Raw genomic sequence first — 23,608 nt, 5'->3', positions numbered from 1 at the left:
CATCATCAGTGAGGTGAAGATGAGCCTCTCTAAGCCCAGTGAGCAGGGAGTCCACGTCTGGTTGCCCCCAGGTAACCTAGGGTGACCAACCCCAAGTTCCTTTCAAAAATACAAAAAAGGTAGCAGGCGCCCCTCTCTCGAAAGAACAAGGCATGATAACCTGTTCGGTGGTTATTAACCACATTGAGAGTTCGCAGCCATTGCTTTTTGCTCACTGTACCTTCACAGATGGGAAATATCCATGTGCATATCAGTCTTTGTCCCGCCCACAAGGGCAGTCCAGCACCGACATGCTATGGCAATTCCTCTCTGAACAAGAGTACCATCAGCAACCCCCATATACGTGTTTCACCCTTGTTGGGCATCATCAGTGAGGTGAAGCTGAGCCTCTCTAGATGACACTTGCAGGGGATAAAATCAGGTTAAAAGCTGTACGTGCACTTCTTAACCCACGTTCTCTAAACAATGGACAGATATTTGCGCTGCAGTTTCGTATATGAAGGACAACAGAAAATATAACAAATCATCCACATCATGCCGATTACAGGCAGCTGTTCAAACCTTTCGTTCATTTATCCTGCAGTGCTTTTTTATGAGATTCACAAGCCTCTCTTTCGATTTGTTTTGATTTTAAATATACCTTGGTCAGAGTTTCTGTGACCTCACCCCCACCCCCACCTGATTTACCATGGAAATAATCTACCAGACCAAGCTGGTTAAGAGTTACATGCATATAATCTAGCCATTTCAATTTATGTTGTACTTATGAGTCCAGAATGTCCTGAATTAATAACCTTGTCAGTGACAGAGCTGGGTTACCCCATAGATGCAGCCAGTACAACAGCAGTTGAAGCTGAATAAGTTCTAAAACCTACATCATGCTACATTCTTGATGTAGTATAAAACTGGGGAAGCCCTGATTCACCCAATAATACTTCTAAGGAACTGATTTTCTTTCCTTTGAATAGACAATGGCACCTGGCGCCCACAGACTGCTGCTCTGTACGTCGCCACTGGTACAGACTTTGTAAATATGTAAGGCGTGATCAACTGGGAGCCCCCCCATGCCGTTCCCATAGAGCAAAATAGAGCCATTTATTCAGGCACATTTACTAGCCTTCATATGCTTCAGCCAGTATGATTCTTGTTTTACTTTTTGTGGTCCCAATGCATAAGCCGTCCCCATTCCTTTGCAGAAACCATATTGGATATCTGATAAAATGGCATTCTCCTCTGCGCAGTCCATGATTTTCCTGTGGAGTATCCGGCCAAACCATTTAGCTGTTGTATCAATCAGGGAGATGGGACGATAACAGGTTGGGTCTGCAGTGTTCCCCTTCTTAAAGATCGGCAGAACAATAGCCTGGTTCCAATTACGTAGGAGGGTCTTGTTCTGTGAGATAATGTTACATACCCTTGTAAATAATGGTATCCAATTGTCCGTTCATACTTGAAAAATTCTATTGGGACCAAGTCTGGATAGCAGCTTTCCTGTTAGGTGAGTGTTTAAGTGCATTATCAGGGATATGAGCTGTGCCATTTATTACACTTGGGGGGGGGGGGGGGTACCTTAATACCGCAGTGGATGAATGATTGCTGGGATTATATAGACTTTAGTAATGTTCAAACCAACTCATTGCCAAAATCACCAGGGTTCCTCCTCTCTCTTTGCGGCAATTGTCGTTTAAACCCACAGCAATCATTCTCCAATATAATTTGGAATCACCAGAGACAGCAGCCATTTCCAGGTCCTTCCATTTCTTTGCAGCCCATTCAGCTTTCCCCTTGATAATTGCATTTTTATATATTTGCCTAGAGGCTGTAATCTTCCTGCTGCACCTAGTCATGCGCTTCAAGGTTATGAGGAGTGACTGCTTAGCAGACCTACACTCATTTCCAAACCAGCCTAGCCGTTTATTATCATACCTTAGCTTTCTTTTAGGTCTCACAAAAGCATCACCTGCAATCCTCATTATGAGGCCCCATTCATTTAGCATCATGCTGGAGTCAGTAAGGGGATTCAAACACACTCCAAGACAAGGCAAGGCATTTATAATACATTTCAACATCACACATTCTCGATCACATTGGGGCCACAATAATGGTTTGCAAATGTCGTTAACAATAGTTTCTAATTCCCCTGAGCAAGATTGTCTACTACTCAGAGGCAACTGAAAATTAACAGCTAAAATCAAATGGTCACAATCACTTTCCAACAGGGAAACACTTCAAAATCATATGTCAAGTTTCAGCTAGATATATCTACAATAAAGTAGTCAATAAAAGGACTAGCTGTCCTCTTGGGTTTGGCTTACTTTTGTTAATCCTACAATTTGACAACCATTTGTATTGGTGCAGAGATGATTTTTTGGGGCACCTGGGATGTGGTTGACAGAGTAGTGGGAACAAGCATAGGGCAAATAGCCATTTCTGATCATGTTTCTGCATCTAGATGTGGGGCAATATGATAGCCAAAAGAGCACGTGGACGCTGAATGCACTCTCACTCAAAGATGAGAAATTTGGAGTGTGGCTTGAGAAAGAGATTAGGGCTTTCTTCAAAGAAAATGAGGTGTTGGTGTTCAGTCTACACATCGTGGAATAGTTTTGAAGTGGAGATATGTGGGGAAATAATGAGGTTTGCAGCGCAAAGAAAAAGCAAGTTAGGAATAGCCATGAATTAAAACAACATCTCTGGAGGGCCCAAAACCAATCCCATGATGCCAGCAGCTCGTGTATAAATGTTCACTGGTGATTCTGAGGGTCTCCTTCCAAGAAGTAGTCCGTGTAGTATGGTGACAAGATTAGAGAGCCACGGAGTGGCTTCTCAAATGGATGAGAGTTTACTGCTGCCCACTCTGTGTGATCAAGCTCCTCCTTGGCCCTGCCAGCACTCATCCTAAGCCATGCCCGGTCCTCAACCAATGGGACACTGGTGCACTTAGAGGTAGGGTCATGGGGAGTTGCCTAGCTGAATCAAAAGGTGGCAGGTTCACTATTCACTGCTCACTGAAGCAAAGCATGTGTTATGCTGTCAACTGTTCACATGTGTATTGTCTTTAAATGTGTTGATGGCCTTGCTCAACACCTCTCTTCTCTCTTGTTTATGTGTACCTTTCTGCTCACGCTTGTCATTCTTCATCAATTTTCTTATTAACTGTTCCTCACCCTCACTGTGCTAATTCCGATTTCCGTGCCATTTCCCTTTTCGCCACTAGGCCATGGCATGCTCTCCCCTTCTCTTTACGTTATGGCCCTAATCTCACTTATTTCTAAGAAGCCCTTAAAACACATTGGGCCTCATTACGAGTTTGGAGGCAGCCATACCCTTAATAAGGGCATGGCTGCCTCCAAACTCGGGTCCGTGGTCCCTGAATGGGGAAATACCGGGCCATTCCGACTTTGGAGGGCCCAGTATTTCCCCATTCAGGGAACCCGGACCCAGACCATCCCCATTCCCATTTGAGCCCCCATAGGGCTTAATGGGAATGGGGAGCATGCTAACAAAGGGCCCATTAATGACGGGCCCTTTGTTAGCATGCTGGTCCCCTCGCGGGACCCGCAAAGGACGTCTGGTCTGACCAGATGTCCAGAGCGGGTCCCGCGAGGGGACCTCGTAATGAGGTGGTACGGGGACCGGTTAACGGCGCCGGCACCTTTACCAGCGCTGTTAACCCCTTACCGCCTCACTTGTAATGAGGCCCATTGTCTTCTCTCTCCCATCACTGAGAATTTAACACCATGTTGTGGGGGCCCATTTTTTGATCATGCATCTTTTTTACAATTGTTTGGGAATTATGTACAGTGCTCAGGCGAAAGCATTTTATACATTTAAATATATAAATAAATATACGTTAGGGGTGTCTTCAATTAATACGTATTCTATGCAATTTACAATGAGCAAGATAAAAAACACATCTCCCGAAATGCACTGTGATTTTGTAACGAAACACCTGAAAGCAAAAGCAACATTATCCACTGTCTGGATGCAGTTATGCCAGATTACATCAGGCCAAACATTACCTCTTCCAATATACACTTCGTAAGCTGCTGGAAAACCTACATTCACGTTATTTACTTTCCAGACTTCCTGCTGGTGTCATACTGGAGACCATGTGCCCGAAACTAAATTTCCTGAGATACAGTGTGCTGAGAAACGGACAGACCCACAAGTGGAAACTGCACATTCCAACCTTACAGACAGAAGCCGTCATGCTGTTTACCATGCAGCCATAAATCACATTTCCTGAGGGAAAATATGTGGCACTTTTAAAGTTACCCCTGGCTGTCAGAATATGGGCCTCATTACGACCTCGGCGGTAGCCATGCCACCGAAATCGCGTCCGGGTCCACAGAATGACGAATTACCGGACCATTCCGAGTTCGGAAGGCCCGGTAATTCCTCCCTCGAAGGACCCGGACCCGGTCCTTCCCCATTCCCATTTCAGCCCCCATAGGGCTGAATGGGAATGGGAGAGGGAGCAAACAACGGGCCATTACGAGTTGGCCCGTTGTTTGCTCCCTCTTCCCCTCGCGGGACCCGGTAAGCACGCCTGGTTTGACCAGGCATTACTTCCTGGGTCCCGCGAGGGGACCTCGTAATGAGGCGGTACGGGGTAAACGGCGCTGGCACCTTTTACGGCGCCGTTAACCCCGTACCGCCAGGGTCGTAATGAGGCCCTATATATCTTAATGCCTGATACTGCACATCATTAGATGCCCAGCCCTGGCCTACGAGAAGGCCTGAAAATGGAATGTACCCCTTTCTACCTTCCTGTTACCAGACACCAGGAAGACAGATTAAGAATGTGAAAGCTACAGTGCTGCAATTGTCATATCCAAAGATTCCCCAACCAACATAAAAAAGCAACCTCCAATCAGACACGGGATGGAGGAGGGCAATTCTGCCTCTAAGCAATTAATTGTGCTAAAAGACCAGTTTAATATTATTTCTTCACTTATAAAATTCCAATTGGCATAGCCACTATAAACAACAGTCCATACGCTCCCACTGAAGTATTCAAGAAGTGCTTCTTGTAACTATTCTTCATTCCCTCTCCGGTTTCCCAGCCCAGCTCAGTCATATGCTTTAGCAAGCTGTCAGGAACCATGGTTGTGGCTAGCATAGAGGTGCTGGAGTGCGCCAGAATAGGGCTGGGAAGTTGTGGCTCTTACCCTTCAGATGCCTTTATCCATAATGTACTTTTTAGAGTTTTTGAAAGGCTTAAAACTGTATTTTTAAAACGTTTAACCTTCTTAATACTTTGAAGCTGGGACATTGCAGCTAGAAACAACATCTTCCAAGATTCATTGTGGTGCACTACTCTCTACAAATGGAGAATTATTTCTTCATCGTCAACAGTAACATTTTTACTGCAAAAAAGCAAGTTGTGATCTAACAAACCTTGAACCTTCTGAGAAAAAGGTTTTTCCCACGCATACATCTTGATGAATCTGATGCAATTCAGAATTTCATTCATGATACGCACTCTTCTGTCAGTTACTTCTATGCATTTCCTCCGAAAATGTGCAGTGAGTTTTGATGCCAGCATCTGTAAATAGTGAAAATAAGACATTAAGGTTACATGTCTGATAAATGATTTAAAACAGTAGGTTAAGGCTTTTCTAAAATAAAAAATGATGCAAAGAATAGTGTATTCATGTAGTTCAGAAAAACAAACTTCTTTTGTAACTTTCAGTATTTCTGGTGTTGAGCCAAACCCAAGAGGTACGTACAATGTATTTAAGTAAAGTACAAATGATTTTGCTGATGTTGCAGAAGGATCTCAGGTCTGAATGTTTTTTATAGGAAGGCTTCCTAGACATTCCCCTTTTGAGTGGACGCCCCCCCTTCACCTTCTTCTTCCACTGTCTTCTACGTTCCCTCAGTAGCGAGGACGCTACTAAGTCGTCAAATAGGCCAATTGGTTCCCTGTGACCCTCCAGATTACGGGGCGGGGAAGCAGTAAACACGCCATTTTGGCCAAAGTCTGATTCCCTCTGATGTTGTTCATCATTCATCATTCACTACCTTACTTGCCTTCGTTTCCATCTGAAGGTCTGGCATACTGGTAATTGCTTCCACATCCTGATCTTGATTTCAACGTCTGTGGAGGAGTAAACGTTTTGGGCCATGGTCGCCATATCAATGGCATTTAGCAGGATTGTGCTGTTTTTTTTAATTCTTTATAGACTTTCCCGGATAGGGATAATATAAGGCTTTCAGCAAAGAATGTACCTCTGTCATGTTGACCATTTGGGTCGGCATGTAGGAAGAGTTAAAAGTGAAGCAAGCGTGCTCAACCAGATTCTGTAACCTAAGGGATTATGAAAGTCTGCCACCTATTATATTAGAGGGTTGGAAGGTTGACTACTGTCATCTGCCGCAAGCCCTCTTCCTCTGTAGCTTCTCTTTGTAAACTGTATCAGAGATTTAGCAATTAGTTATTATCAATGGGCGGCAGGGCTCTGCAAGCGTACTCCTGCTGGTGATCATTAAGTTTGACAAGAGACTTCATAATACGTAATGCTTGGCGTCTTGCATGTTTCCCACATTTGCAGGCACTAATGAAAAGTATGACGTGATCTTGCTTGCAGACTGCTTGCCCGCTACCGATTCACATGTCGAAGGGGATCGAATGTTTGGGCAAGAGCCCAGAGCAGACATGCATGCACAAGGGTTCGCCGTAAGAGGCCCTTTTTCCCAGTATCAGACGTTGCCTCCGAAACTTTACTTTGTGTGGCATAACTAGTCACCTGCTTCTTCATAGGTGAAAATAGGAGAAACCGGTAGGCAGCAAAAATGACTTACCAATGGACCAAACCGACTACTTCCAGCAACTGTGAACCGCTAACTACCAACTCCTCTAGTTGTGCAGTTGGCCGCGAGGGGGAGGCCATTATAGTCCAATTGCTTACAGCTGAAAACTCAGTATCGGCATGTACCATGTTTTAGCTTGGAAAATGCACAGTAGCAGGGCAGACAGAAAATAGCAGAGCCAAAGTGAAGTACATTCATTATAGAAACTGCATGCCATACTTTAAAAGTAAGCAAGGGCACAGCTTTTAGACTAACCCCATACTTCTACAAGTCCCTTACCCCTTCACATATTAAAGCCCTTAAATACACCCCAAGGCCCCCATGCATTGCATATTTTTCTGATTCAAAACATTTGTATGGTAAATTACCGTCAATCTGGAAACGAAAAAGGTATGAGAACACAGAGATAACCCCAGATCTCTGTAGTTATAGGTAAGAGAGTTGTTCATGCCCTTCACCAGATCGTGCAATCAGGTTCACTTTGTGAATCTGCTGCCGTAGCGCTTCTAACATGGAGGCATTTAACTTGAGAAATCTTCAGAATCAATCAAAGTAGAGACATTTGAATGGAGGCCCATATGTTCGTGTGACATGCTTGAACATTTAAACCAGTAGAAACGACTTAAGCCCCAGCATATGTGGAGTAAGATTCCTTTAAACTGTCTACCCCAAAAATGGATAGGCCATTACCAATGAGGGTTGTGTGGTTGAAAGAACTACAAAGCATGAACATCCATTCAGACATGAATTTATATGGAATTTGCATATTTTGAAAATAAAGTGCTTGCTTAAAATATCTCTTTTGGAGAAATGTTGACATTAATAATGCGTTTGAAATTGTTCTAATCAACTGGATCCTCTTCAAAGGAATCAATGTCCTCCTATACACTGATAGGCTCAGCAACAAGGCTAAATCACATGTCATTTGTAGATCTCTAAACAATTCCTAATGAGTTGGAGCGTGCATCAACTGCAATGGGAACATGTGGAGTCCTTGTCTTCTGAGGTATGCATCTGCTACCGACTATCATTTAGTGAACAAACTAGGAAAGGGTGTCAAGACACAGTAAAGTGACATTTCTTTAAAAAAAAATGTAAAATGATTTATTGTGTTTCAGTTCAATTGAACTTTTCACAAATTTAAATCACATTATACAAACAAAAAATAATATAAAATGAAATTCGATCTGTACAAACATACATTCAAATCGTTTTTATATTTGAGTCTGTGAACTCTTGGATGGACAAGAGGGTATTACGTAGGAGTGAAAGTGTGCATATGTATTATGCCACTAATGGGTTTCACAGTGCTTGTACTCTGTCTGAGAACGAAAACTATGTAAATACTGCCAGAATACAGGATAGATGGCTGAAAGCCCAAAATGAGGAATGATGACCTATGGTCGACCAAGTGGTCTCTTTTTCAATGCTATCCTGGAACACACGTGGTCGCCGTTCCTTTCTGGTAAATCCTGCAGGTAGTTAAGAATTGCAAATGTCCAATCAATTTGTTTTGTAGGAAACGTGGCTGACGACCCCTTTTCACATGAAGGAGTTTTGTACAATTTTTCAGCTATCCCCACCCGTACTTAAGGGGCGCAGCAAAGGTGGTCTATGCATAGGGACAAAACATGAGTATATGCTCAGACAGTACCAGGGAACTAGGGAACATGAAAACCTACTGGCAACAGTCCTGGTCGGTTTTCCATGTATCCCCATAGATGCCCTTGTGCTGGGCCTATATGATACTCACTCCAGGGGGAAATTCAACTTGTGAACTAATTGAGGTCGTCCACGATAAGCTCCACTCAAGGTTGGGAGATAACAAAAGGGGTGGTGTCCTGTTGGCAGGGGAAGGGGACTTTAACAAAACCTGCTGGCAGGGTTTGCCTACTCATACTGATGAGAGAAGGGCCACTCCAGCATGGCGCACGACACAGATTGGACTACCATTCTGGCTGAGTTTGATTTAATCCGGCTCCCCATGGTGGCAACGGGGACAAAACACACATGGAAAAATGGCATCTCCTCTTCTTTGATCAATTTTATATTCGTGAATGGAGTTATTAGTGACTTGGGCCCTGCTGTACAGACCAAAGCGGTGCCGATGAGTGACCATGTTACACTCAGAATTACACTAATAATATCTGAGGGCAAGCCTAGGAAGAAATTGAAATCAAACCCTACTGTGAATTTACCGGGAAATCGTCTCTGTTTGTCGCACCTGAATATAAACAACTTGAATGAGGAAATAAAAAGCTGTGGAAATAACGGGGATGTGCTACTCATGAAGTACACATGGGATCTAAAATTTATGGTAACCACGATCAGGGCGTGCAACAATAGGAACTGGACAGTTAAATTAAAGGAACATAAACCTTGGGTTCCCTATGATGCTGTTATTGCAGACAAAAAGCGCTTAACTAATATGGAGTGCCGAAAACCAAAGAGGTGTCGAAAACATTTCCACAGTGAACATTAAGAGTAGATTGTCTGCCATTAAGCAGGCATATAGGCGGTGGCTTGGTGAATATCGCTATGGAAATATCCCTGCAAAATGGAACTATATCAACAGGATCGTTCCAACACATGATTCAAAGAGATTTTGGTTCATGATTCGCACAATCAGAGGCGGACAACTGGCTATAGAAGTCAGTCCCGTTGCCGCTGAGGATTGGGCTGCTCGTGTAAAGAAAGCCAGCATGCCCAGACTTAAGGATTGCCCGATGGTGGGCACAACTGTTTGGTACCAAGTGCAGGCTGCAGATCTTGGGGAGCTAATTAAGAAGCCAAGCATTCTAGGGCTACAGGCCCAGATGGGCTCTCTAAGATCATACTAAAGCAAGACCCCATCATTTGGGCTAAGATTCTGAAAATGTTATTCTCCCGTATTTGCCAAACAGGAACTATCCCGAGCTCATGGTGTGATTTATTCGTAATCACAGTATATAAACAGGGACTCAGGACAGATCCAGGATGCTATAGGCTACTGGCCATGCTGGATTGCAGCTCAAAAAATATTGCAAGCATCCTACTCGACATGCTCACTCAGTGGCCGGATGAAAACTACCTTTTCGATAAGCACCACTTTGACTTCAGAAAGGGCTTTAGAACAAAGCACGCTTTATGGGTCCTTATGAACCTTATCTCAGATGCTTATAGGTACAATGAAACCTTGCTATATGTCTGCTTTGTTGATTTCAGCTCAGCTTTTGATAGTTATTTGATAAAAACTGTAGGATAAGCTGAACGGTTGGGGCATTGATCCTTCACTTCTCTTTCATTAGACAACTAGTCCACAAGACAACGGTGCAGGTTCGGTTATCCCAGGATGGTGCCCTAACGCAGCCCATCGAGACAAATGTGGGTTTGAAGCAAAGCTGCATTTTGACACCATTAGTGTACAATGTGTACATGTCCGATCTGGACAGGGCTCTGCTGGCTGCTCACAACCACCCACCCCAATATGGTCACGAAGTAGTAAACACTGTCGGGTACGCAGACAACATTGTTATCCTGGATAGAACACCAATAGGATTACAAGGCTCCCTGAATGTGTTACTAACCTACGTGGAGAACGGCCTAAGGATAAACATACGAAAAACAAAATTAATGGTGTTTGGAAAATGGGCACAGGCGGGAAATAAATTTAACTGGAAATTGGGGGCAAATAAATTAACTTGTATGACTCGGTAAAGCCTACAGTCTGGCCCAGGTGGCTGGTACTTAAGAAAATGATTGATAAGTGGGGTGGATGATCACTGGAGGCAAAATTGAATGCCTATAAAACTGCAATTGTCTCCAGGATCCTATATGCCTTAGATATCTTCCCGTGGAGGGCAATCAATTTGTTCCCAAAACTGGAGGATAAAATCTTGAGATCGCTGTTGGGTCTACCTGGTTCGACAACAGTTGAGGCGATAAGACTGGAACTAAGTCTCCAGTCACTTATATCTAGCTGGACTGTTGCTGCCTGTAAATTGTGGGTAAGTATAAAATTTGGTGGGGAAGATGTACCTCCTTAATACAATCGAGCGTGGCTCATGCTGAACGACACTCTCATTTGTATTTGTATTTTGTTTGTGTAGTGCGCACCTTGCCGACAGGCATCTGGGCACATAATTTGAAGGGAATGGTTACACAGGTTACACAAGGTTGCAGGCAATCAAAGCTACTTTCCATTTGATGAAAGTGTGACATAATGGTACAGAAACAGACAAAAATACAAAGATGAGATAAAGGTTACAGAATTGCAAAGCAATGTGGGGAAAATCATTACAAGAAGGTACTGAGAATTTGGTGTGCAGCATACATTTGGTGTAGGCAGGTTACATCATCCCACGGGCATCCCGAGAGGTTAGGGGCGGTGTGACCGATTGTATCAAGATCATGCAACCAAAGTTTGGTTCTGTTTTTGAAGGAGTGAACAGAAGCTTCTAGTCTGAGCTTGTTAGGAAGGGAGTTCCATAGTTAAGTCGCGAGGACTAGGAAACTGGATCCTCCGGCTGTCTGTAGTTTGTAATGAGAGATGGACAGTGTGTGTACTTGGGCAGACCTCAGGGGTCTGGTGGCAGTATGACGCTGGAAGCGGGAGGAGAGGTAGGCAGGTGCCAGGTTGTTCTGGGCCTTGTGTGTTAGCACAGGTGTTTTGAGAGATATGCGAGATGCAACAGATAACCAATGAAGGTTAGGTCTTGTGTCAGAGATGTGTGATCCCCTAGGTATGTTAAGTGCGGCACTGATGGGATTGTTCTGAGTTACCTGAAGTTTGTCCAGGTTTCTCTGGCTCGTCCCTAAGTAGAGGGCATTGCAGTAGTCAATTTTGGATAAGATGAGAGTTCTGGCAAGAATCGTGCAGTTGCCGGTTGTCAAGAAAGGTCTGCAAGCGGTAATGAGTTTGCAAGTATAGGATGATGCTGAGTGTAGAGTCTAAGTAGAAGCCAAGCGTTTTTGTGACGTTGGATACTTTGATGATGTTTCTATCAATAATAAAGGATTTGTAATCGGGGTCAAGTTTGGTGAGTTTGATGGGGGAGCTTAGCATGAGTAGTTCTGTCTTTTCATCATTAAGGCAGAGCCCATGATGAGCCATCCACACCTGGATGACAGTATAGACTGCATTGAGTGCTTTGAAATCAGTTACATAGTCGCCAGTGATGGGGATGAGTATCTGGGTGTCATCCGCATAGTTGGTGTAGGAGACCCCCAGATAGTCAAGTATATCAAAGAGCAGTTTAGTAGACACATTGTATAATGTGGGTGGTACGCAAGATCCTTGTGGGACTCCACAGGGCACGTGTGCTGGATCTGCTGCTGCTAGAGGTGAAAAGACCCCATGGTTCTGTTTGACAAGAAGGAACTGATCCAGGATGTAGCAGCATCAGAAAAGTGGGCCGCTAACTTAAGGTGATGGCACAAGATTTGATGATCGACCAAATCAAAAGCCGCTGAAAGATCAAGGAGAAGCAGAATGGACTGCTCAGATCCTCAATTTGTGTTTTTAAGTCGATCAATGCTGTCTCTGTCCCATGTCTGGGTCGGAAGCCGGATTGTCTGAGACCTAGTAAATAGTTTTTTTCGAGGTAGCCCTGGATTTTAAGATAGGCCGCTCGGTCCAGGATTTTAAGTAGGTAGGGTACCGTGGTGATGGGCCTGTAATTTGAAGGGTTGCTCGGGTCGAGAGTGGGTTTTTTGATAAGTGGTATAACCCACGCATATTTGAGGTTATTAGGTACAGTGCCGGATTTAACGGAGGCATTTATGAATGAGGTGATGAAGGGTGCTAGATCATGTGCAGCCTCCTTTATGATGGGGCGCGGCAGGAGTCCGCTTGGCAATTGGAAGGCTTGGGCTTCTTAATAATAGTTTCAACCTCCTCGATAGAGAAAGGTGTGAAGCTGAATGGCTTAAAGGAGTGTTTAGGCGTAGAAATGTTGTACGACTGGGGGTATCCAGGCGCATCCGATAGATGGTTTCTTTTGGCATTGATTTTGGTTTGTAGAAGAGCAATTTTATCTAGGAGTGCTTTTTGGATGTTGGTACACCAGGCAGTGTCTGGGGTACATGTGTCAATGGGGGGCTACTGGAGACTCTAGTTCCTTGAGGATCTTGAAGAGTTCCTTTGTATTAGATTGAGCTTGTATTATCCGTTTGTTGTACACCTCTTTTTTAGCTGCAAATATGGCTTCTTTGTAAGTGGAAGAGGCAGTGGGTAGGTTGTTTTGTTAATTAAGGATGGTAAGTTTTTCCAATGTGCCTCTGCTTTTCTTTTTTCTTTGCGCAGGTCACGTAAATGAGGGGTGCACCAGGTATTAAGGTGGAGGCGAGGTTTTTGTTTGCGTAGCTTGAGTGGCGCAATAGTGTTAAGGTCTTCCGCCATAGCATGATTATAGGTATCCACTAAGACTGTGGGGTCCGAACAGGTGGTTGTAACTGTGTCCAGCAAAGGGAGGATAAGTGGGAGAAGTTTCTCTATTGTGATATCCTTCTTGTTACCTGTGTGGATGGGTGGTGCGAGGTTAGGTTTGGCAATGGGTGGACTGGAGTTTATAGTGAAGATTATATTGTGATGATCTGACCAGGGGCAAGGGGTCACAGAAATCATGTTGAGCGAGCAGTTCAAGTCCGCAATCCAGTCCAGGATGTGACCCTTAGTGTGGGTAGGCAATCTGATGTGTTGGGTATGGCCGAAATCAGTTAGTGTATTGGCAAGGCCAAGGGATTTGGTGTCATTCACATCATGGTAACCTAAATTCATGTCGCTGAGTAGAAGGATTTGTGAGTTTGGCTTGGTATTATTGGCTAGGAGAGAAGATGTGTCTTCAATGAACGAGGATATGGGACCTGGAGGGCTATAGATGAGATGCACAGTGGCAGTTTGGTTAGCAGAGATGGGTAATTTAATGGAGAGTAGTTCAGCTGACGTAATCCGAGGGGAGGAGAAGGTTCTAAGTTCAAGTGAGCTCTTGAATTTGAAGGCTATGCCTCCGCCCTTAGTTTGATTAGAGCTACAACAGCTCAGTGTAATTGACACGTGGTGACTCGTATAGTGGAATAGGTGGGCTATCGTGTAGTCCCTCGACCTAACATGTAGTGGCAACAATAAGGCTTAAGGAACGTTTAGGCCGAACAACACCAACAAAATCGGGTACATACCAAACAAGCATAAGTACCGCAATGAGGGGGAACGACAAACAGCAAAATGTGCTATGCTAGCGGGCAATTTACAAAACATATGTGCTGGCAATGAGAGGTAACAAGCATGAGTCACGCACTGTGAGGAAACAGCAAACAACAAGATGTGCTATGCTCGCAGGCATTTACAAAACATATGTGCTGGTAATGAGAGGTAACGAGCATGAGTCACGCACTGTGAGGGAACAATAAACAACAAGATCTGCTATGCTCGCAGGCATTTACAGAGAAGCATGTGCAGGCAGAATCATGGTGTAACATGGTGACCAATATGAAAAACAACGTGCGATGGGCTTGATTCGGTGACACTAGTGCGGAATAGCGTTGTACGAAGCAGACAGTGGCCTTGACGGTATACAGTTTAGAACGTCATGGAAGGAGAGGATCAGCAGTACAGATAGAGTACCTTAAGCACGCCGCTGATAGTTGTCTATGCATAGTGTCTGGTACAAAGAACTGGAGAGTACGGTGCTTGCACACTGCTAAGCTACAGCCCTGACATGCTCTTGTGAACAAGAGGTCCCTGTCTTCTTGGAAAAAATTGATGCTGGAAGTAGGAATTATGACAAAGAACTGACTATTGCTCACCTGGAAGGAAGGCGTAAATATACGCAGTTCACCCACAAGGGGGGTTTCTCCCTAGGTTTGAGGCAGCATCTAATAAAGTGGCGCTTTCCCGCATTGATACCATTTGTCTTACTGATGCGCCTGGATATTCTGCCAGTTCTTGGAGTCTGGGGTGCCTGGCAGAGCATCCCATTCGCAAAAGACCTTTGCCGGTTGTGTGGCGGTCAGATAGAAACTGTAAGACACGTAAACCTCTTGCTTTAGCCTGAGTGCCTATTACGACAAAGTGTACGCTAATTTTAGACTCCATGAGAGCAATCAATTCTAGAGTCTACTCTTTGCGGCCGAGTTGTTTACAGAAGTCTCCTTTGCTTATCATCTTTGGCTCAGGGTAAACCCCATATTGGGAGGCAAAAAGGTGTCTGCTGTCTCTTGCCTGTTGAATATAAAAAGGGACTGGTTTGAGAATACAATAACTCCATCTGTGCTGATGAAATACGTATGGGTGACCAGTAAGGTTCTTTTTTTATTGTTTTATCTAGTTTTTATATGCCACTGATTACACTGTAAACTGGTTTTCTTACTAATTGTGTTTTTTTCTTTCTTGGGTTTTTTCTTTTAAATTGTATTGTAATAAGTTATCTTTTCTTAATTTTGGTAGTGTAAAAAGTTGTTTTTCAACTGTATGCACTTATATAAAGAAAATATAAATAAAATCATTCAACAGAATAAATAAAGATTCTTGTTCAGCAGATCCCAAATTAACTTTCTTACAGCACTCCTTTCTTATCGCACAGAGTTATGTAAACCATCAATCCTTTGCCACAATTTAAACAGTGCCATATTTGCATGGCTGTTTTGTGCCATATGGCAGGTTCTCCAAAAGGATCTTGTTTTAATTCGAACTATGTTACTGGTAAATTCTTCCAGATAGAATTCACACAAGTGTCCCAACTTAGGGTAGCATGTTAATGCAGATCGATTAGTCTCAATTTGCCTACGATTTTTACAGATTCCACATCTCCTGTTCTCAATTGGTATACGTCCTTTAGGCCCTGTTAATGCTCAGGGTAGGTAGCTTGTTGAAGCGAAGGAGCAGAGTTGTTGCCGAGCTGTTGTCTTTGGCAGTCTGTTGTGCAGCAATCCAGTCCTGTTGGAAGGAGCTTTCATTTCAAGTCCTCAACGACCCTATTCGAACGCGGAACCTTCGCAGAGTTGTTGCCGAGTTGTTGTCTTTTGCAGTCCATTGTGCAGCAGTCTTTGTACAGGCCTGTTAGAAGGAGAAGCTTTCATCCCAAGTCCTCAAAGACCCTATTTGAATGCAGAGAATTTGCGGAGTTGTTGCCGAAATTGCTGTCTTTGGCAGTCTGTTGTGCAGCAGTCTTTCTACAGTCCAGTTGGAAGGAGGATCTTTCATCCCAATTTGTCAAAGAACCTCTTAGAACGCAGAGCATTTGCAGAGTTGTTGCAGAGTTGTTGTCTTCGGCAGGTCTTCGGTTACGACAGCCGGCTGGAAACTTCAGTAAATGCAACACATCGCAGTAATTTTGATCAGCCAACTTCACTAGTAAGTGCTTTTATGTGCTATTACAACTACTCGGGGTGGGGAACTGAACCCCGCTTCCGCTCCGCTCGTCTGTTTTACTTTGGTGACTGCAGGGTTGCACTGTCTTGTGCTTCCCTTTGAGCCAAAGATGGATCAGGATTTTCCCATTCGGGCGAAGATAACAGTTTTTTGCACAGGTCTGAAAGTCCGACCACTGTGGGGGACTTATGCCGTCCCAGGTCGGCTGAAATTGTAACGACACATCGGGAGAGGGGGCAGCAAGGAAAGTACTGCATGTCCGCCTGTTGAAGTATTGAAACGCAATTTGGAAGAAACAAGTTATGGCAATCCGTGTGGGGAGGCTGATTCGGCCCTGCATGCTGCGCACCATAAGGACGGCACAAAGTTGGGTGGTAAAATCACCCCCCAGGCACAGAACAAATCCTCCCTTATGCTATCTCCAATAGAATGTCAGAAGATCACTGACTATTTTCCCAAATTTGCGGGTTCAAGCACCGAAATAAAATCTGTTGTGCCAACAAGAAATATTGCTACCTTGGACCGAACACAGATGAATGGCCTCATGGATATGAGCATAATAGAATATGCTGATTCAGTTATTCAAGTGCAAACCTGTGAGGCTCTGAAGAGTGTAATTCAACAGACTTGTGATGCATCAAGGATTGGGTCCCCTACTGAACTGACCAATATTCTGAACAATAATGATGGCTACATTTCACCATTGTATCTTCCAGATTCTGTGGACAGTGTAGAGCAACGATCTATCCATCATACCCTAAGGGAAGCAGACAAGGTGGTCAAACTGTTTTCTCCTAGTCTTTCCGCCATTAATTTGGTGCTAAGCTCATTTGTTCGCTTGTATGACAATATCTGGGACGAAGTAAAGGTGCATACCTCAATCTTGAGCTATATCATCACAAAGGTGGAAGATTTGTAGGCTTGTCTGGGCCACATAGCATCCCTGGGCCCAGCTCCCTTTTTTTTTGGGGGGGGGGGCACAAGAACCTATTCAGATTGTCGACAAGGAGGGTCCTATTTCAATTGAAGAATCATTGGTGGTAGTTAACTCCTCTGTTCTTTCAACCCCCACCTATGGTGATGACCCCAGTTGTCTCAACTCGGCAAGATGTTGGGGCGCCCTCAGCTTGCTATGGGGAAAGCTCAAATAGTCCTCAATAGGGAGTGGTTTATCCCACCCCAAAATGTGGCAATATCACAAGGGGTGGGAAGTGGAACAAGTCAAACAATTTAAAATTAGTTAAATGCAGAAATGTTTCTTCCTGTAAGTTTCTATGTAATCTTACAATCCCAGAGTCTATAAATAAGGAAGGGGTCTGTAAGTTGATGCAGTCCCAACTCCAGACCCCGCTAGCAGTGGAAAGCTCACTGGATATAAATGACTTGGATGTTGTTCCAAACAGGAGCACTCAGTCGAGTCTTGGGGTAAGATCAGATGTGGGGGTGCAGACTACGATTAAAATAGTACCCCTTATGGTGGAACCATGCACAAGTGTATCCCTGCTGGTCCCCCATAGCACAAGAGTGGTCTTTATCGACCCCCAAGCCCGAAGATGTACAAAAATATAGAGGCCGCTTTTTCGAAGTTGACGGTGTAAAAAGGCGCGTATCCGATCTGGGGTCCTCACTGCATCTAAACAGGATGGCGGCCTACGCTTCCGCCCTGGCGGAGCTATTACATGGCAGCCCAAATCTGCTGGGCCAAGTGTTGGCTTAATCCGGGCGACGACTCTAGCTGGAAGGCGATGGAGCTAGCACTGAGTAGCCCCTCCTCCCCACTAGATATTCTAGCCACCCCACCCAGAGAAACCATTCCGGCGGCTTAAGGTGCACCCAATAGTGGGACCGATGGTAACCGAATGGCACAGGCTTCGAGCCAAGCAAGGTATAGACACCAAAGCAACACCCATATGGATGTTGATTAAGGGCCTCCTCGCAATTGAGCATACGCCGACATTACATCCATTGCAGGGTTCCCTGTGGGAACGGGTCAAAATACACGACCTATGTGATGGCCAAATTATACAAACTCTTTCAGAGGCCACTGAAACATTATCCCTACACGAGGGACATTGGCTGCAGTACGGCACAATCCGTGCCGCGATATCTCGACACACGACAGAGACATCCAGACAAGCATCCCCTGCCCCCTGCGAATTAGAACTTGAACGTGAGACAAACACCCACCCGCGACTCCAAACTTTTAATACCATGGCCATCCCCAATAATGTGGGGAGGAACTTTGCTTTAGCGGAAGCATGGTCGCAAGACCTCGATACCCCGATTGAGACCGGTGAGCATACCAGTACTTTGCAGCCGTTCAGGGGATGTCTATGAACCTAAAAAAACAGGGAAATCCAGTTCAAAATCGTTCAACGCCTATATTATACACTGTCTAGAATATACAAAATGGGACTGACCCTCAATGCTGGCGTGGCTGTGGTGAGAATGGCACCATTGGACATATGCTATGGTCTTGTCCTAGGGTAAAGCCCTAATGGAGAAGGGTACACATCTCAGACACAGATATCTCACAGACCCCCGAAGAGATGCTATTCGGGGCAAACCATAAAGACTGGCACTCAGTCCCGCTAGCATGAAAAGCCCTGAACACTGGGATGTTTGTTACACATAAACTCCTAATTATAAACTGGAAAGATGCAACACTGCCCACTGAAACACATCTAACTGCCTTCCTGTCCAGAATGTGCTACCTGGAGCACAGTGCACTGAAAAGAACGAACCCGGCCAAAGCTGAACAAACACTCAAATATTGGAATCTCTTTACTCCCCCCCCCCCCGAGGAGCCCATTCACTACGGGGGCGACTGCTCAAATAACATAATGCTTATTCAAATGTGACTCGACGGATGGTTTTCAGTTGCAACCATTCCGAGATGTCAAAAAGTGTCACCTTTTGACATCTCGGAGTGATTGCGACTGAACCACCCGTCTCCTGAAGAAGCTCGCCTATACTGACTGGCTCAAATTGGGAGCCTATCTCTTGACGACCGATATGTCGAGTCACATTTGAATAAGCATTATGCTATTTGATTTTGTGTATTAACACTTACCGAAAATGTAAAGAAGTGTTGTGATTTATGTAAAAATATGTGTATATAGGTGGATGTATTACCCTTCCTGTGAAAGATGTATACATTTAGTGAGAGTGTGAATGAATGATGGAATGAATGGTGGTATATAGATGTGGATGTTGGAAGTAAATAAATATTTGAAAATTATACATAAATATATATTTTCTGACAAAAGTTGGTGTTGTCAATGCTAAGAATGTTCTGATCTCATTTGCCAAGGTCCATTTTTTGTTGTTCCGATACATTTAGCCTTAAGGACCTGTGCTTGTTGAGGCATCCCTTGTTTTGAAATCTTCCATGTACAGCCCACTGGCTGAAAGGGAGCGCATTGTCACACAGCTAAAGAATATATCTTGATTTAAATGGAGAGCGTGAATGTTTTTTCATTCTCCTAAGAACATTATAGGAAGTTACTTGACATCCCAGCCGTGTTTGAGAACGAAACACCGGCAGAAAAAATCCCTGATGGGACAGATGAGTTGAATACAATTACACAAAAAAATAAGAAATTAGCACACACTCAACCACACTGCAGTTTTATGCTGCATAAGCTGAAAGGGGGGATAATACCTGAGGGTCTACAGGTAAAGATAATTCCCGAGACTGTTTATTGAAAACTCCAGATTTTTTGGAGTGTGTAATAAGTGCTCAAGAGATGTGATAATCCTTATAGTGGAGACTGCGGAAGAGGAGGCCAAGACACAAAATGAAGAGGTAGAACGCCTTGAAAAATTCTTTGTCGAAAACAAATCCATAAAAGATGCAAAAACATTGCTAGAAAATTTAGAAGAAGAAATAAATAAATTCAAAGAATTTAATTTGGACAAGAAAATCCATAAATTGAAAAAAGATTTGAACAATTACAAAGAGGAAAGAACATAACCCTACTTACGCATAGGATTCTACACAGAGACCACTACAGGCCCGTTTAACAGAAGACCAAATCGATATGTACATTTTTCAAACTCCTCAGGCTCATCGAGTGATTCTGACCAAACAGGGGGAGCACAGGGTGGTACAGGTTTAACCAATACCCAAGATCAGCAACCAGGTTTTTTCCGGAGGGGGGCCAGAGAGGCTGACCAAGAGCAAGACAACAATTAGGACCGGGGGTCCGAACGAGACAATGGTACCAAAATCAGTAAACTCACATTCCCATCTTTAATTTGTCATCTAAGCAGTTGACTGATACTGAATTAAATCTATTATCAAAGGGCTTGTCATATGTTCCGGTGTCTAGAATTGATTCATTCAAGTGTGAAATGGAATTACAAAGTTTCTTTTGGAAAAAAACATTACTTTGAGGTATTTTTCCCAAGTACATCAACCAAAAACAGTAAAAGTTCCAAAAACCGAGACGAAGTGAGGAATATTACTGGTCTAAAACCTAAATCGCATTTCACACCCCCCACACATGTTTTCCCCCCTGAAATTATGGCTTTCAAAAATATTGTGAGGAAACAAGTGCAGGAGGCCATTAAAAAGAAACATTTTCACGAAGACAATCTGAATAAGGGCGAACCAGGAGCACTGAAGAATCTTTGCGACGACCCCCTTTTAACCATTAAACCGGCAGATAAAGGGGGGGGGATCGTATTAATGGACACTCAAAGGTATGAAGAAGAATGTCTAAGACTTTTGGGAGATGAAAAATCATACAAAAAATTAGATCAAGACCCTACAAAAGCCCTACAAGAAGAAATAGGGAACTTGATGAAACATGGCGTACATGAGGAATGGATCAGTGAAGAAGAACAGCTATTTTTATGTAAGATCCATCCCAGGTAGGGGACGTTTTATGTACAGAATATCTCTTGAAACCATTTGTCGAACAGATGCCTGCATATATAAAAGATACAACGCACATGCTCCTAACTCTAGAGTATGTCATCATTGAACCAGGGGACATCTTAGTGACGATAGACGTAGAATCATTATATCCGTCCATCCCACAAATGCAGAGTTTAGAGGTCTTGAGAACCATCCTTGACACGAGAGAAACACCATTAACTCCACCAACGGGTTGTATACTCGAATGTGCACGGTTAGCAATGTGCGAAAACTTTTTTCTGTTTAAAAAACGTCTATACAAACAACTAAGAGGTGTGAGTATGGGTGTATGGGTGTCACATTTGCGCCTGATGTGGCTAAACTGTATATGGCAGATTTTGAGCACACATTTGTTTTGGGACCTTTAAATGCTTTGAAACAACAACTGTTTGGAAACAATTTGGTAGTGTGGAAACGATTCATAGACGATGTGTTTTTTGTCTGGAGAGTCCAGGAAGACTCTCTGTTAGCCTTTCATGTGTGGATCAATTCAGGTGACCCCCACATCAGTTTCACGATGGAATGGAACAAAATCAGTGTGAGTTTCCTGGATTTAGTGATCCAGAAGAAGGAAGATCATTTGGAAACAACCCTGTACAGAAAGATCACGGACAAGAATACACTTTTACAGTATTCAAGCGTCCATCCCGCGGGTTTGAAACTAAATCTACCCTATGCTCAATTCCTTCGTATTAGAAAGAATTGTACAGAATAAAACAGAGTTTATCAATCACTCAGTGAAACTGAAGGATAGATTAATTGAGAGGATGTCCTAGAAAGTTGGTTAAACAACATTATAAACGTGCTTTGAACACTCACCGCGAGATCTGTCTGTTGCAAAAACGTTATATACGTTATCCAATGCCCATGTCATTTAATATATGTGGGTAAAACGATGAGAGAGGTGCGCCAAAGAATATCTGAACATCGCTCTTGTATAAGGAACAAGGTGCAAGACAAACCATTGGTAGAGCATTTTGCCAAAATGGGACACACAGATAAAGATATTAGGTGCTTTGTCCTCCAGACCATCAATACCCCCATGAGAGGGGGCGATATGTAGCCTATGCTACATCGACATGAACAAAGGTGGATCCATTCTTTGGATTCGGTCAAGAATGGGTTGAATATTTCAATTGAATGGAACAAATTGGTCACGGGGTAAAGGACAGGATACATGAGCTTAGACTGTTTCTCCATTGCAATAGATATTTGTGCAGTGATTTCTACACATCATTTTTGTTTTAAAAAATATATTCAAGTGCATCTAATTATCATTGCAAGTATTAAATGCACTGTGTGACATTGGTCACATGTGAGAGGGTGTTTGTCGCAAGCATGTGCGTTCATTTACCCTAGACCAGTGAAAATAAGGGGTAACAGCCCATATGTGGGGGCACCATACAGGCAGCAGTAAGAGGGTCCTTGTTGTAAATTTTTGTCTTTTCATAGCAGACAAGGAAAAAATCAGGAATAGCCCACACATGGGGGCGTAACACAGGCGGCTGTGCATACCCAGAAAGAATTATGAATGGAGAGCCTGTATTTCAGTATTTCCAACATTAGTTTGAAGACAGTAATAACAATATGTATGATTCCAAGGGGAGCACTACATGTCCCAGGATTCTCTCACGTCGGTGTAGAGTAGTCTTTTTGCCATGTCCATACTTTGAAAAGAAAAGGAAGCCACGCCCACTTTCATGGAAGTGTGCTTTTGGTGATTGGAGACAGAGCAGTACGCCGCGCGAATTGACACTACCGCGAACCAAGGGTAAGAAACTTTTCCCCTTACGAGTAAGGTTCAGATTGTGAATACACTCCGGGACCGGTGTGAAACAGAGGGGCATTGGTGCCAGGATTTAATTATCATAGATTAGTAAAGAAATATTTTAAGCCCTTCTAAAATGGCGGCCTCATTGTTTTGTATACATGTTGCGTAGCAACATGCAACGTTCCTGATTTGCCAGCAGGGCCAGCCGAGCGCTACTTCTGTGAGCTTCTCTCACCGGAAGGTGTCAGCCGGGCCTCCCTACAAAGGGCCGCTCCTAAGGGCCTTGCCTGTCTGTGCCATCCCCCCCGTGCCTGTGCAGGAGGCAGGAGCCTCCTACCAGCTGCCCCAGCGACGAGCCGAGCGTTCCGAGGAACCATGCCCGTGAGCCGACATCCTCCAAGCATGATCCCCCTGTTCAGTGAGTAAGCGTGCGTGATGCGCTGATCTGGCCTGCCTGACCTATTAATGCAGCTTACACTGCGTGGCCATTTCCCCTGCAGCACCGAAGAAATATTTTAACCCGAGCATCTGATAGCACGCCACGAGGAGGAGCTCTTCTAAAATGGCGGCCTCATTGTTTTGTATACATGTTGCCTAGCAACATGCAACGTTCCTGATTTTCCAGCAGGGCCAGCCGAGCGCTACTTCCGTGAGCTTCTCTCACCAGAAGGCGTCAGCTGGGCCTCCCTACAAAGGGCCGCTCCTAAGGGCCTTGCCTGTCTGTGCCTGTCCGTGGCAGGATGAGGCA

At 44.0% G+C, this 23,608-nt stretch overlaps 1 protein-coding gene across 1 annotated transcript in view; it reads right to left on the bottom strand.

Moving 5' to 3' along the window:
• The window catches only part of LOC138526213 (ATP-binding cassette sub-family C member 5-like), a 2,857,657-nt gene that overhangs the window by 2,227,587 nt on the left and 606,462 nt on the right, over window positions 1-23,608 (bottom strand). Inside the window, exon 6 of the mRNA XM_069636680.1 lies at window positions 5,404-5,551. Within this exon, the coding sequence (XP_069492781.1) occupies window positions 5,404-5,551 (148 nt within the window). The remainder of the gene's footprint in view (window positions 1-5,403; window positions 5,552-23,608) is intronic.

This window comes from Ambystoma mexicanum, chromosome 7p (assembly GCF_040938575.1).
Source record: "Ambystoma mexicanum isolate Mex_15411 chromosome 7p, UKY_AmexF1_1, whole genome shotgun sequence".
In the NCBI taxonomy this organism is placed as follows: Eukaryota; Metazoa; Chordata; class Amphibia; order Caudata; family Ambystomatidae; genus Ambystoma; species Ambystoma mexicanum.
The sequence above is the reverse complement of the archived record's forward strand: the minus strand, read 5'-3'. Positions and strand labels throughout refer to the sequence as shown.